At 38.8% G+C, this 16,218-nt stretch overlaps 1 protein-coding gene across 10 annotated transcripts in view; it reads right to left on the bottom strand.

Moving 5' to 3' along the window:
* TNRC6A (trinucleotide repeat containing adaptor 6A) overlaps positions 1 to 16,218 on the bottom strand; it is a 106,501-nt gene that overhangs the window by 67,380 nt on the left and 22,903 nt on the right. For 7 of the 10 annotated variants that reach the window (XR_010836586.1, XM_059036931.2, XM_059036924.2 and 4 more), the window contains one exon: positions 9,062 to 9,083. The exons of the other annotated variants lie outside the window; for them this stretch is intronic. Coding sequence is in view for 5 of the 7 variants with exons in the window: in XM_059036931.2 (XP_058892914.1) it covers positions 9,062 to 9,083 (22 nt within the window). In the remaining 2 variants the exon portion in view is untranslated. The remainder of the gene's footprint in view (positions 1 to 9,061; positions 9,084 to 16,218) is intronic. 10 annotated transcript variants of the gene reach the window in all.

The following is a 16,218-nucleotide window of genomic DNA, read 5'->3' as shown; positions in this document are numbered from 1 at the left end:
CTACTGCCCACCCCAATTTTCCCTCACCAAAGGGAAAATGCACTGGTTTGGTTTAAGGCTGCTAAACCTAACACAGGAAAGCATTCAACAGAGGCACTAGAGTTTAGGACTGGAGTCTTGAACTAACAATATAAATGTTATTTAATTTTGCTTTCCTTCTTCTAAACATATATTTGCATCTTCTGCATATGGACCCCCTATGGGGTCTGATATTTAGATATTTCTACCTGGTATCTCATCCTCAGAACAACCTCAAACATATAATACAGTCCATAATCTTAGAAATGTTTGCATCAAACACATTAAATGGAATGTTAATGAGCTTCTTATACAGAGAGCTCATGTAAACAGATAACAAAAACTCTAGGCCCAAGAGGTAAATGGGTAGAGAAGAGTGGGCAATTCATAAGAGCAAAAAAGTGCAAACAATTAAACATACGATACTCCATTTTATCAATAAACAAATTGATTTGTATTTAAATCAAAGCAGTAAAATACCAACTTTGGCCTGACAAATATAAAGATAATATATCCCATTCTTATGTTGCAAGACATATTCCTTGCACTATGGCAGAGACACTGCACTGTGATTCACTCATGCTGGGCTGGGTTCTACTCTGATGAGAGGAAAAAGCAAGTCATCGTCTGGGTGAGGAGGAACTCTGAAATGACTGGGGAAACTGCTACTATGATGTTTCAAGGGACTAAAAGGTTGCTAGGATACTGCAAAACCATAGTTGTGGGAGTTACAATTTACCAAGTATCAGTTGGAGGCCACACAATTTATCTAATATCTCTTTATCCTCACCATGATTCTATGCATTTGAGTTATTACTTCCATGTTACCAATAAGGCAGCTAAGGGCAGAAGAAGGCTGCCCATAACTAAACATCTAGTAAACGGTGAAGCTAAAATTTAAAACCAAATCTGACCCCCAAACTAATGTTCCTCCTAGTATACATTTTCATCTTACTTATACGAGCAAAATCAAACTCTCCAAAAATAAGGGAATGACTAATTCTGGCTTAATGACTTTGAAAGCTACAAAATCAAAATTTTCTAACCAGTGTTTATAATAAGAAGTTATCTATCACATACTCAGCATTAACTACCCTCCAGTGACTTATGTTCTATATTATATATCATTTCATTCCCACATTAAGTAACCTAGATTATCTGCTTTTAACAGAGTCAAACCGAAGTTTAGAGGTTACAGTACTTGCTCAAGGTCACAGAGATAAGAACTACAAAGGCAGTATTCAAATCCAAGTTAATCTGACTCAGAAGACTGGACTTTTAACCACTATGCCTGGTTTACGCAAAAATTCCAGGATTATCTTATTCGATGAACCAATGCTTTTCGCTTCTGGCAAAATGCTGCCTTTAAGTAACATTTTATCAGGCGTACTTTCACTAAGGGCTACTGGCACTAAGAGAGAGTGCTCTTAGTAAGCATTCTGAAGCACAGCTACTATTCTAATTAGAACTACAAGTACATAAAAGTGAAAATGATGATATATAACGTGTTTTTTCCTAGTCTGGAGCCTTCTTTTACCTGGTTATAACTGATAAAACTATTCTTGCTAATCCATCCCAAATTCTACTCCAAAATTTAAACCAGAAGACTCCTGATTTGAAACTGAAAGACCTAATTGAAATTGAAGACCTAATTGTTGCCCAGGCAGAATATCTCAGGGCTCAGGACACAACCCTACGATGCCTCCAACAATTATAGGCTCATTAGCCTATGAATCTAGTTTTTGACAACAGTTTACTTTGTTGACTGCAGTAATCTCTGCTTTTCTCATATCTATTTCCTGTCTCCTTTTTTTTTTTTTTTTGGTGGTATGCGGACCTCTCACTGTTGTGGCCTCTCCCTTTGCGGAGCACAGGCACAGGCTCCGGACGCGCAGGCCCAGCGGCCATGGCTCACGGGCCCAGCTGCTCCGTGGCATGTGGGATCTTCCCGGACCGGGGCACGAACCCGTGTCCCCTGCATCCGCAGGCGGATTCTCAACCACTGCGCCACCAGGGAAGCCCCGATTTCCTGTCTCCTTTGTCCTGCTCCAGTCTCATCAGACATCTGAATTCACCAAAATCTTTAATTTCTACTTATTTTGATAATTTATTAGAATTTATAAGCAAACATATCTACATTTGGTAGAAATAAAATGGTTCTTGCCTAAAACAAAAAGGGGTCCTTAGCATTCTTCATAACCTCCTGAGTACATAAATCTAGATTTACATGTATAAATCTATATAAATCATTTTTCTTTCTCAATGGGAGAAAAGGAAAAATGGTGACTCTGATATACCTAAAAACAGTGCTTTTTATTGACTCCCATGGAAGTAGAAGCCTTTCCCCCCCTTCCTGTTAGTGCATAGTTAGATATCTTTTTGTTACACAGCTCAAAGACATCTTCATAGAAACACATTCACCATTAATAAATTCTTCATCAGTAACAACCTCCTCGTCTTCAAAGAGGTTAGTACCCATCTGCCTTCAAAATCTCTCATAAAGCCAAAGTACCATCATGGCACATTCGGAATCAGAACCTGGTCTTCCAAATATTACCTAATACCTGCCTGTAGTACAAAAGTCATGTTTCTACCATGCATACTATGGAGAGAAACACCGAACTGAACCCCGATTCTAACAGCAGACCTTTCTGACCTGTGTGACAGGACTCGGTTATAGGGATGCTGAGGGGAGCAGCACTTCAGAGTCCAGGTGATCAGACTCTCTAGGATCGTCCTCCTCAGCTGAGAGCAGCCTCTTCTTGTTTACAGTAGCCCCACAAATGTCATTTTCTACATGTGTCATTATGCGAACAAGGTCAGGCAACGGGCTTCAAGTCACAATCTATTTGGGTCTCAATCTTCTCCTGTATGCAGTACAGTGATCCTTTGTCAGGCCACGAAAGTTCCTGCATTTCATTACTGTAGGAGGCTTTGTGATTGAGAAACTTATGATCTCATGGAGAAAACAGAGTGCTAAGCTGAGATCACAGGTAAAAACATGTACAGCGAAGATGGGAATGGAAGCACAGCGGGGACAAGGACTTGGAGTTCTTGTCCGTGCGCGACAGTGACCGCAACAGCACATGAAACAGGAGGTATTTCATGGATGTGAAGTGAGTCCTGAAAAGTCAACCACTTCACACATCACAAAATTGTCAAAATCTCTCTGATTCAAAGAATTTTGCTGGTAATACAATTTTTTATTTATTTCTTTGTGCTCAGCCAACAGGGAAGTACTCTAAGATCTGTTAGAAGATCTTTCTGTACTTTTTTTTTTTTTGCGGTACGCGGGCCTCTCACCGTTGTGGCCTCTCCCATTGCGGAGCACAGGCTCCGGACGTGCAGGCGCAGCAGCCATGGCTCACGGGCCCAGCTGCTCCGCGGCACGTGGGATCTTCCCTGACCGGGGCACGAACCCGTGTCCCCTGCATCGGCAGGCGGACTCTCAACCACTGCGCCACCAGGGAAGCCCCTCTGTACTATTTTTAAAAGATGCATTGTTTTAGTTCATTCGTTGCATACTATTAAAGTATGGGCAACGGTGTAGCTCTCCTGTTCTGTCTTCCATGTAACTAACTGCAGGGATATTTTCAAAGAAAAAGAAGCAGTAGAGCTCAGTAGGGTTAGTAGTCCAACCCTCACTCAGACACCAATCAGCTGCATAACCAATAGGAAAGTTACTTAACCTTTCTTAATCTTGATTTTACCTGTAAATGGTGATAATACTATCCACTCTCACAGGGCTGTTGAAATGATTAAATGCAGGCTTATATTGTGCTAGTACACACTGATGAAGCCCTATTCCTGTATCAGTTTTTAAATATCCACTGCATTAAGTCTCACAGTTCCCAGGCTGCTGCCCTGGTTCTTTCACTGGGTCCCACACATCTCCCCAAATTCAATAGCTAAGGGTTATTCTTAGCACATTAAAATCTTAGGTCTGCTCCAGTACACTGTTATGTATGAATCACTGGTACCAAATCACTATTAGTAATTAAATATTTAGAATCTCACCTTGACTAAATGAAATATAATCAAGCACAATATAAATATAAAGCACGGTGCATGCTACAGAGTAAGTGCTCAGAGTTAGCTATCATGACGCCTCCAATATGATGCGACATGCAGCTGATTTAACAGTTCTTGAATATTTTGATCACTCCCTAGATCAATGGATTTAAGTAATGAAATTGTGTTTGATAGAAAAACAGAAAGGCTAGAGTTGAATACAAATAATGGTTTCCAACTATGGCAGGAACAAAAATGTGTTTTAAATGTTGATTCAATTCTCATGAGTTTTTAATTAATCCGGAAAGAGAACAGCCACAATAAACTATGCTTCCCTATGTGATCACCAGAAAACAAAAAAATCTGTATCAAATTTTCTCTATTCCTGCTTCCATCCCAGGCTCCCCTCATCTCCTTTAGGAGCTCTAGGGTTTGTTATTCTCTGTAATTAGCTTGCTTATGAAACCACTTGAAGAAAGCACTGGCATGATACAGACAGACAGAAAAATAAATATTAGCTGTCAAAAATTAACAGTGCTTATTCTTTTGCAAGGAATGTACAATCAGTATGCTTCCAAAACAAGCCAGTGTCACAGCTGGAAAGCTGTTTTAAAAAAATGACGTTTATTCTTGATAGAGTTCCCAGTCCTTCCCTGTCTCTACAATGTATAGGTCCACAGGATACCCATCCGTTCCTATACCTCACCATAATTTTTTTAGCACTTCATTCCCTTGCTGTTTCAAAGAGATACTCATCATATACATATTTTAGAAAGGAATTTCAAACATTCAAATAGCTATGCTCCTTATACGTTTTCAAAGTTCAAGTCACAAGGTGAATAAAATTTTCAGAAATGTCATTATGTCACTCATTATAATGGTCCACATTTTTATGTGATGACGCATGAGTCCACTGCACCAAGAAATAAACATCATATTGTTTTCATATACGAAAGCTGGTCAAGAATTTAATTTATGACACCTTACAAAAATCCAGCTTTTATACAGTTTCACCACTGAATGAGAGCAACATCAGTAGGTATTATTTCATCGGGAATGGCAGTCGCCTTAGAAAAAGAAACAGCTCACTAAGGCAGAATTCTACAGGCAGTGCCAGGCCTAACCAGTTATGCTCCGTCTAAGCACTAAAATCTTGACTCTTAACAACCAAGAAGGCTCTAGAACTATGTGGTCCAATAAAATTTTAAATTCAGTTCCTCAGTCACATTAGCCACATTTCAAGTACTTAATAGCCACATGTGACTAAACCTGGGCTTTATATAAACTCTATATACAGAAAGACAAAAATGATGCTGACAGTATAAACTATAATCCTGAATTAGGTGAATTCTCCTGATTTTATTTATTTATTTTTTCTTTGCGGTACACAGGCCTCTCACTGTTGTGGCCTCTCCCGTTGCGGAGCACAGGCTCCGGACGCGCAGGCTCAGCGGCCACGGCTCACGGACCCAGCCGCTCCGCGGCATGTGGGATCTTCCCGGACCGGGGCACGAACCCGTGTCCCCTGCATCGGCAGGCGGACTCTCAACCACTGCGCCACCAGGGAAGCCCTCTCCTGATTTTTTTTTTTTTTTTTTTTTTTGCGGTATGCGGGCCTCTCACTGTTGTGGCCTCTCCCGTTGCGGAGCACAGGCTCCGGACGCACAGGCCCAGCGGCCATGGCTCACGGGCTCAGTCGCTCCGCGGCATGTGGGATCTTCCCGGACCGGGGCACGAACCCGTGACCCCTGCATCGGCAGGCGGATTCTCAACCACTGCGCCACCAGGGAAGCCCCCTCTCCTGATTTTTAAATGTTGGCAATCAATTAAAAATTTAAAGGATAACAATAAAAACACTGTGTGGAGACCAAAGGAGATCAGGGAGAAATGACAACTAAACAAATTATCTGCACTGGATCCCAGAACAGAAAAGTTAATGGAAGAACTGGTGAAATCTAAATACAGTCTGGAGTTCAGTAATACCAACGTATGTCAGTTTCTTAGTTTTGACAAATGTACCACAGAAATGTAAGATGTTAATAACGGGGAACTAACTGGGTGAGGTCTACATGGAAACTCTCTGTACTACCTTTTCAACTTCTCAGTAAATCATAAATTATTCCAAAATAAATTTTAGTAAAAAAACAACTGTGTGAGCCAAACCCATACCCACAAGCCTCCAATTTATAATCTAATCACTGCCATAAACACCATATATTGTACACACCACGAAAATAAATACATTTTCATGAATCAGAATAAGCGTGACCAAGTATGAAGGGAGCTGCCATCAAAAGAAGGATGAAGTGAGTAAAACAGTTGGCAAAACAACATAAAGCATTTTGAAGTGACTTTCATATACTCAGCCTAACATTCTCAGAATTGTGGAAAATCTAAAAAAAAGATTCAAATATGTTCATGTTTTACGTATGGATGTAAAAGAATGACTTACATTTGGAAAGGATATAAACAGTAGGTACTCAAAGATCATGTCTGAAGAAACAAATATCCATGGACCAGTCAAAAATCTAAGATAGAATATAAGTTGAGTGCCCCAAGCTTAATACACATCACAACATCCTAAGAAACTGGAAAGGGAAGGATCAAGGGCAGATGAGTTCTGAGCGGGTTAGAAAAGCTGAAAGGCATCCTTGGCTAAGAAATGGGATCAAAAAGAAACAAACAGGAATGAACATGAAAAAGATAAGAATGATCTGAAAAGTATAAAGGACTGATGGGAAACAAGCTGGTTAGATCATGGGAGGTCAGATTAAAGAGGGACTTGAAAGTCAACCAGGAGTTTGGTTTTGAAGCAAAGCAACAAGGAACAACTTAACATTCCTAATCCAGGCGAGTGGTGTGAGAAAAGTGGAGTTTTAAGAAAATTAATTTGGTCATGTTCCTACTAAAATTTTTTTTTGCGGAGGCCACGCCACAAGGCTTGCAGGACCTTAGTTCCCCAACCAGGAATGGAACCTGTGGCCCCTGCACTGGAAGCTAGGGGTCCTAACCACTGGACTGCCAGGGAATGCCCCATGTTCCTACTAAATTAATTTGGCAGTGCTACTCCCTACATCATTCCACATCCCTGTAACTTTCTTAGACATCCAAATTCAAAGCCACAATATCACCTTCAGGTCCTCTTCTGATCTCACCAGTTGCCAATCCTGTCAATTATATCTCAAACATCTGTCATCCATCTACTACCTCTACTGTCAAGACCTCAGTTCAAATCCTCATTACCCTCTCTATTCCTTCTCTTCTCTCTCTGGTACTGCTCCTTTTTGGTGACACTAGACACAACTGACAAAGAAATGTTCTTAAAGCATAGCTTATGACCATGACCTCTAAATGCAAGAACCTTTGCTAGCTGTCCACTCTTTAAGCAGCATGAAGTCCGTCCTCTGGTTCCCCCTACCTCTATGCCTATATTCGGCCCCCTCCCTTTAACACCCCTCGACTCATTCTCTGAATATTCCCTCTTCTTCCCAGTGCCTTTTTTCTGTTAGCTCCACATCTTTCAAATCCCTGCCCATCTTTCAACCAAAACTTTCCATGTAAGTGATGGCTAGATTTAAAAGAATGGAAAAAACAAATGATGTCACCCTCTTCTTAAGCTCTTCAGTGGCTCCTTGAGTACATCTAGAGCATATTAAGTCCCTCTCTGACCTGGTCCCTGCCTACCCCTTCAGAAACCCCCTCAACCCTGACCACTTATCACTAGGTATGTAAAGCTCTTGCAATACCGCCAATGCACATACATCACGCTAATGTCTCGTCTCTGTGCTTCAATCAGGCTGATCCCTCTGCCATTTCATTCTTTCTTTGACCAGCTGTCTCATCTTTAAGACTCACAACCTCAAAAAGGTCTTCCTTATCTGTTCTTGTTCACTCTCATACAACTGCACCTAAAAATGTTACCTTAAGCAATGCCTTGGACTTCCCTGGTGGCGCAGTGGTTAAGAATCCGCCTGCGACGCAGGGGACACGGGTTCAAGCCACTGTCTGGGAAGATCCCACATGCTGCTGAGCAACTAAACCTGTGCACCACAACTGCTGAGCCTGCGCTCTAGAGCCCGCGGGCCACAACTACTGAGCCTGCACATCACAACTACTGAAGCCCACGCACCTAGAGCCCGTGCTCCACAACAAAGAGAACCTACCGCAACAAAGAGTAGCCCACGCACCACAATGAAGAGTAGCCCCTGCTCGCCTCAACTACAGAAAGCTCGCACGCAGTAACAAAGACCCAACGTAGCCAAAAATAAAAATATAAATAATTAAAAAAAAAAAAAAAAAAAAGCAATGCCTTACCTTAACCTCTAATAAAAACAAGCAGTTTTGAATGCAGGTATCAGCCAAATGCAGAGATTATACTTTTGGTATAGCTCATGTAAAAATTCAGAATCTTTAGGCCTAACAAGTTCAGCATCAGAGAGCCCTACTCCTTTCATTACAGGTAATCAACTCTTGGGAAGGTAAAGAACTCCTGATTCAGGATCTGAGAGGAATTAGGTTCTTGTTTCCTTACCACCCTGAAGTCTTTTGCTTGGCATGTACTGGGGGCTGTTCAACCTGACCATAATGTTAGCAATCTACTATTCTCAGTGATAATATAGAATGGACGTCACTGTCTGCCTACAGGAAGGAGTGGGGGACAATATTATACAGAGAACAAGGAATAAAGTCCTAGAGGTAGCTCCAGACAAGAAGTCTTTTAGATGGAAGACTGAAGGAAAGGCACATGTGCTCAAAGACTCCAATCAAGGAAGTATGTTAGGAAGTGGTGTTTATTCTACGAGATAAATGTAAGGTAGGTCTCGAAACAGTATATTTTTAAGGTGGTAATACATACTACAAAAAATCATAAACCCCAAAAGATGACTCCACGGTGATGTCACTGAAGAAGTCTGTCCCCACCCCCTGTTCCTTTCATGCTCTTCTCTCTCCCATCCTAGAGGTGAATAAAAATGCATATCAACAACCTTCCTTTAATGAAAAAAAGAATAAAAAATAGCTTTAAACAACGTACCTTTGATTTTTTGTTCAGTGGCCTAAAATAAAAACAAACAAACAAAAAACAATGTAAATATGAAACTGAAAGAAATGGATTGTTATGATAAAATGCTCATATATTACTATTACATAAGACATATACATTTTTATTAAATAAGGAATTTGTCATTTAGATGAACTGCATAGGAAAAGATATGCAAAGAAAGCATGCTTTTCCCACAGATGTGCCCCATTGTCCCTGACACAATGTTGATTAGTAAAAAAAAATTCTTGAAATGCTTTTGGCACAAAGTAGAAAAGACACCACTGTATGACAGTATATAATCATAATAATGATAAATGGAACTTCACTTCTCTCTTCAGTTTTAAAATTATATAACTGTCACCTTTACCTTTAATGGATCTGATCTAATGAGTTTTGCAAATGTTTAAAGGGCTTCAAATTTTCTTGTATCACATGATAAAACATGAATTAAGTTTTCTGGAAGAAAAGCTGCATAAAGCTTCTTTGGCCAAATTAGTAAGACATTTAACTCCTGGAAGTTAGGCTGCTGCAGTTAAGCATGGTGAATTTTTAAGTAATTCTGGGTGGGAAAAATTTTGAAACATTTGTCACTCCTGACACATCTGAGAATTCAATTAAAATTACTGTGTTCTGAAGTTAAACTGACACGGGCCCTGCTTCCCATGCCTGTCCCTACTTCCACTGTCTCTGACACAACAGGGAGAGGGGCTTGAGGACAGTAGGACTGCCTCAAGGTGCCTGGCTCAAACTTCAAGGGCCTCAAAAAGAACTGATTACAGACAAAGGCCACAAGTGAAAATCAACTTTTTGATTATGCCCAACTGTGTGGGAATCCTAAAAAAAAAAAAAAAAAAAAAAGATACAAGGATAGGCAGGGAGGTGAGGGAAGATTGAATAATTAGTAACTGAATAACCAGGAACTGTTTCTAAATGAAGATAAAGCTTTTCTTAACTGTCACAGGAGAGGATAATTCATTTTGCTTAGTCATATTAAATTGTTACCAAAAACACCATTAAAAAATTGTATCATTATAGAACTATATGGTAAAGAACCATATGGTAATTACCATAATACTGAAGCCACACCAAACGTTAATCTTTCCCTGGAGAGCCAGAGAGTCAATCTAGGCACTGAAATACTTGACCAAGTTTTAGAGCACTAGTGACACATGAAATAATGGAGGCCCATCTTTTACTTTATATGGATCAAAAATTTTAAAAAAAAAGAAAAAAAAAAAGAAAATTGATGGAAAGACAATGGCAAAAGACCAGTCAACTAGCTTGAACACTTAATTCATTTCTGGAAGAAACTGTTTTTAAAATCTGGTAATAGAAAATAGTCTTATTAGAGAGAACTCAGTATCTGAATACTTCCAAGTATTACAAGCATCACATCAAACTATAACATAATTTTCTGAAACCCAAAAAACAAACACGGAAATTATTCTGCATGTTGAAAACAGATTTTGTGTGTTGTTTTGTGCGTTGTTTTTTTTTTTTTTTGCTTAACTCACCTGGTCTCTTGCACGGTTTACCTCCAAAGGAAACTAGGCTACAGTACATAGAAACCATGACCACATTACTAAACCCTAAGGTATACAGTGTTGCTCTTCTAGGCCTTACAACATGAAGGATTATCTACTATGCCAACTCCTTTGGGAACAAAACCTCCATGTTGCCTGAGAACAATGATCAACCTCATTCAGTATGGTGCCATCTACAGAGAACAGCACCAAGGGACACTCAAAGGAGTCTGCCCATCAGAACGCCAACTAGTACAGGGAAAGAATATAAGTAATAGAACCCAGAAGCTCCTGATTAGGAGGAAATGGAACTGAAAGAGCTCCATTTCGTTCAAATAGGTTTTTGTTGGTTGGTCCAGGGAACCTGTATATTACTCAGACTATTAAAAAGAGAATTTTCCAGGTGAGGTCAGTGATTTTAAGAATATTTGTCTGCACTGTTCCTAATGGTGGCCACTATCCCCATGTGTTTACTGACCACTGCAATAGAGCTAGTGTGAAGCGTATGCACAAAATACATACCAGATTTCTATTATTTAGTATTTTTTAAAAAGGTGAATAATTTCATCGATAATATTTTATACTGACTACATGTTGAAATAGTAATATTTTGGATATATTGGGTTATAAAATATATTAAAATTGACTTCAACTGTTTTTTTGGTTTGTTTTGTCTTGCTTTTAAATGACCTTGGCATTTAAACCCTCTGGGTCTCAGTTTCCTAATCCCTCAAATGGAGGAGGAGAAAAAAAAAACTGTTCTGCTTACCTTTTCAGGGCTATAGGGCTCAAGTAAAATATAAAAAGATCTTTTCTGGATATATAATACTATTCAAACGTGAGGTATCATTGTGGATCTCGTACAACAGAATTAAAGGATTCTGGCAAACTGAGTAGCAAAAGTATTTCTATTTTGAATATTTTTTTCTTAAAAACAAACAAAAAACCTGAGCTGTGATTCCACAAGCAATTATCACAATTGCCTCAGTTTATTAGTGAAGGCATCAGACAAGTGGCAGACATACCCATGCCAGGTCCATGCCAGGTGCTCTGTTTCTGTCAGGCTCTGCACCACTTGCCCCAGCTCCTCTACTCCTAAGTAACACCTCAGTGGTTAAGAGCTCAGAGTCTGAAGCCAGACTGCCTGGCTTTGACTCCTGGCTCCACCATTTACAGTGTGACCTTGGTCAAAATTAGTTAACTTCTCTAAAGCTCGGTTTCCTCATCTATAAGACAGGAACAAAACCACCTACCTCAGAGTTGTTGTGAAGCTAAAAGGATTTAACTCACATAAAGAGCTCAGGGGAAAAAAAAAAAGAGAGCACCCTTAGGACAGTGCCTAGCATACAGAAAGCATTCAACAGATATTCCCTAGTGCCCTACTCGCCCATGCTTTGGGTCCTTTCTCTCACAAACTTGACTCAAACTCACTCCGAGCTCCCAGGTCTTACTTTTTTCCCCTTTTTCTAATCATCTAAAATGTCTTAACAGTGCCAGGTATTAGAAACTAAAACAAGGAATAAAGAATTAATAGTTTGATTCACTTATTTTAAACGAGATAATTACTGGTTAGAGATCTTTTCTGTGATTTCTTAGCACGCAGCACACTGTCTAGAACCCAGGTCTGCTGAATGATTCTTTTTAAGAAAAAAAAAAGAGAAGAGTAAGCTTAAATAAGGGCCAGGACCGCGAAGCCAATACCTAACTGCCCTCGATGAGTACAATGCTCCAGGCCTGGTTATATGACCACCTGGGTTACGGAGGAAACTTGCTACTTAGACTGATGAATATAGTCTCTAGTCTCAGAACAAAACAGCCTTTGGGAGACATAACCAGTAAGTACTAAAATTTCCAAAAAGGAGGAATGAAACTGGAAGTTTTCTACAACGTAAGTCTAATTTAAGCTCGAAATGAGTACATTTAAATCCACAAAGCCTTTTATAAAAATCCCTTCAAGCTTTTAACACAATAACAAAAATATCCATGAACACTGACTCTTAAACATTCTCAACCGAAAGATCCCAATTTGTGCTGGTGCCTCCTTCCAACCCTCAACCATTACATGCTTTCTAGGAACTACAATTACATGTTTAAAGTACAGTTCATACTAAATGATCTCTCTATAATTAACCTATTTCTCAACCTCCTTCTTCCTCCTCACTACATTTCCATCAACATTCCATCTAGAAATTTCTTCTAAAAACAGAACCTAGAGATAAATCCATGGTAACAACCTATTACTACTATGGTTACCCTTTTCTTAAGTACAGAAACAATATTCCTGTGCTATATCAAATTATTTTCTGAGCCTAGAGTCAGAAGATAAGCAAACAGCCATAATTCTTAGATGTGAAACAGAAAGCTTTTCAAAAAATAAAAAATAAAAAATCACCCATTGATTTCTATTATTAACTAGAGATGTATGGAACTGAAATAAAATAAAAACCATGTAATTTTGTGTCAAAAAATTTTAAAGGAATTAAATATTTAACTAATAGACAAAATTAGAAAAACTATCATAGTACAAATAGTGCAGTGAGCTTTGTTTGGTGTCTAATTTTTATATAAGGAGTTGTGTATCTAGTTTTTTATTTAAAATAGAAATTAACTCTGGTCTGAATTTAAATTTCTTTAAAAGACCACCAGTTAGGGACTGTTAAATCTGTTTTCTGTATGCATGGCATAAAGACTTATTAAATGCCTTATAAAAACCACCATATTATTTCCAGCTTTAAAGTTCACTTTTAGTTGGTGAAAAATAAAGTAAAAGTATAAGATAATGTTCTATACCAAAAGGATAAAGCCATAGCACCAAGTTTTGGAAAACCTGGGGGAATTAGAAGATTTCAGTTCTATTCCTGTTCTGTCACCCTGATGGTGACACTTAACTCATATTAATGCTTGTGTTCCTCATATATAAAATGAATGGATTAAAACAGATAGTATTTAAAGTCTTTTTCAGAAACAAAAATACATAGTTTTTTTCAAAGTGTGCATAGATTACATAAAACAGGTTGTTTTTACCATAGTGAATTCATGTTTCAACATTTATATAAATGGGCCTGTCTCCCTAGCTTATGGAGATCTCTGTCACCTACCTGGATACACCTGCTGGCTCCTACTACAGACAAAAGACAAGCTCCAGGAAACTTATCTTAAAACTCCTGTAACTCACCATCTTTCATATGGGCTGTAAGTGTGCCAACTTGGGATATTTTTCCTTTTATTTTGTTTTTAAAGAGCTATTTGGTAACAGCCTACAGAAATACCAGCTGTCCTCATTTCACCAATGGGTTGTATTCAAATTCAGTTGTAAGCTGGTTATCTAGAATTCAGAGAACAGTCTTATTTACAGTGGCATTAGTCTACTAAGCTGAACATTTATTAGAGATATTAAATATTCCTTTATATTGTGTTCAATCACTAGATATTACTTTTTCTATAGGATACACAGGAATCCCTATCAATGCTGAAGATCTGACAAAAGAAAGGGGGAAAAAAAACCCCCTCCCCATCTCTCTAATGGTTCTGGAACCATATCTCTGATGATGGTTCCAGTGGGGCATAGTCGGGATGAGAGCCTAGAACCCTGCAGTGAGGCAGGGATGGAGTGGTGAACAGTAGGAAGAACTCACTTCAGATTTTGTGAGGGGCCAAATGCCACGAAAATAATCATTCGTGTGTTAAAGACACTGCCTTGGTGATTTAGATTTGGTTATAAAGAATATAAAGGTAAACTTTAACAATTAGAGTCATCTATTTATATACGTTACAACTTAAACATTATACTCACATTACATATTTAAAAATACAATATTTAAAATTTTTAAAGTTCTCATTACAAGAAAAAAAATTCTCCAATTAGGTATGGATACGATTAACCAGATTTACTGGGGTGATCATTTCACAATACATACACAAATACTGAATCATTATGTTGTACAAATGAAACTACTAAAATGTTGTATATGCCAATTATACCTCAATTTAAAAAAACCCACTATTTAAAGAAATCATTCAAGGGACTCCTCTTTTACTTAGAATTTCCTCAGTAAATAGAGTAAATTCCAAATAAACATGCTTCATTATATAATAACTTAAGGCCTCTTCTCTAGTCATTTCACATACACCCTGATTTACCAGCTAAATCTTGAACTCCTCAGAAGCAGGGATCAGCACGGCCTAATGCATCACTCAGATGCTTGCCAAACTAACGATTCTACACAAAGTATACACAAGCATCTTCCTCAATGTATCTCAAGTTTCTCAGAGGCTCTTTTCATTAAGTAACTGGCCTTCACACAAGGAACAAGAGTCTGATAAGCCTTCCCCCCAACCTTAGACTTACAGAGGACACAACTTTTCCATAACAAATCCTAAGCAAAGATTGATCAAATTGCAAAGACCATCCTATACCAACAGGCCTCTGACAGAGGCCTAAGGCATCATCAATGCCAAAACTCTATACTAGGAACCTATTCCAAATCCTATGACAATTACCAATGCATCTCTTCCCATCACTCCTGAGTAAACAAAAGGCTGACAACAAGGGTCCCCTATTAAATCAACTCCTCCTCATCACTCTTAATCCTCCACACACAGTGCTCTGGACTCTGCTCTTCCCCAGTTTACTTGCTTCATCACACCCTAAACCCTGCAAGTTCAGAACTGAATTATATTTCTTTTCCCCTTTCTGTGTATCCCCTAACGTGGTTAACTGCTCCCAAATTGTTCTCAGCCACTCACTCTGGAACCTAAAAGTCAATCTAGGTTACACTCCCTTCATATCCTTTCAACAAATTCTATGGATTCTTTCAATAGTCCCTTCACCAATATCTCAGTCTCTAGTTTCTACCCCTTCCAATCCAATTCCACAACTGGCCAGGGTTCTAAATACAATTCTAAAATACAAACTTTTATGTCACTCTACTAAAATGTCTTTGGTGTTCTCCCCAACACCCGATGGCCAAAATGGGGGAACTGCCAACATCTATGACCAACCCCTCCAGTCTCATCCCGACATTTCTACACTTGGCTCCTTCCCACCACCACCCCTGCAATCAAAACCCATACTTTAACACATACAGGCTATAGACACTTAATTCTCAGTTTATACTGCTGGAATCATTTTCCATTCTGCTCCTTATTCACTTGGCTAATTTCTATTCTAAGAAAACTTCCCTGTCCCTCTACCCCATTTCAGGCTGAGTTAAGCACTTCTCTGTGCTTCAACAGATCCCTACCTGCCATAGTTTTGTATCCTGTGTTTCCCCACTAAATAGTGCGGAGATAACTATGCTGCTCTAGTCTATATCCAGTTCCTAGCACAAAAAAGGTATATATTAAAAATTAAAATCATCACTTTTCATTAGAATACAGAAATGGAACAGTAACGTCACTGGGGCTTTTAGAACATTTTTAAGGTCCCTGAAACACTGATGTAGCAGGAGATGAGTGCCTAGCTCAGTTAACTGTCATCAGCCTCTAGTATTAATTTGGAAAAATCTTTACAGGCATCTTTTATTTTTCTGCAATTTGTGTTGCTTTGATTACAGTTTTTGATTAATGTATTGGTTGAAGATCTTTTGCAGCAATTATGTCTTAGGCTTATTTTTAAATATCCTA

The sequence above is a fragment of the Kogia breviceps genome, chromosome 14, assembly GCF_026419965.1.
Source record: "Kogia breviceps isolate mKogBre1 chromosome 14, mKogBre1 haplotype 1, whole genome shotgun sequence".
Taxonomy (NCBI): domain Eukaryota; kingdom Metazoa; phylum Chordata; class Mammalia; order Artiodactyla; family Physeteridae; genus Kogia; species Kogia breviceps.
This window is presented reverse-complemented; position numbering and strand designations above follow the sequence as displayed.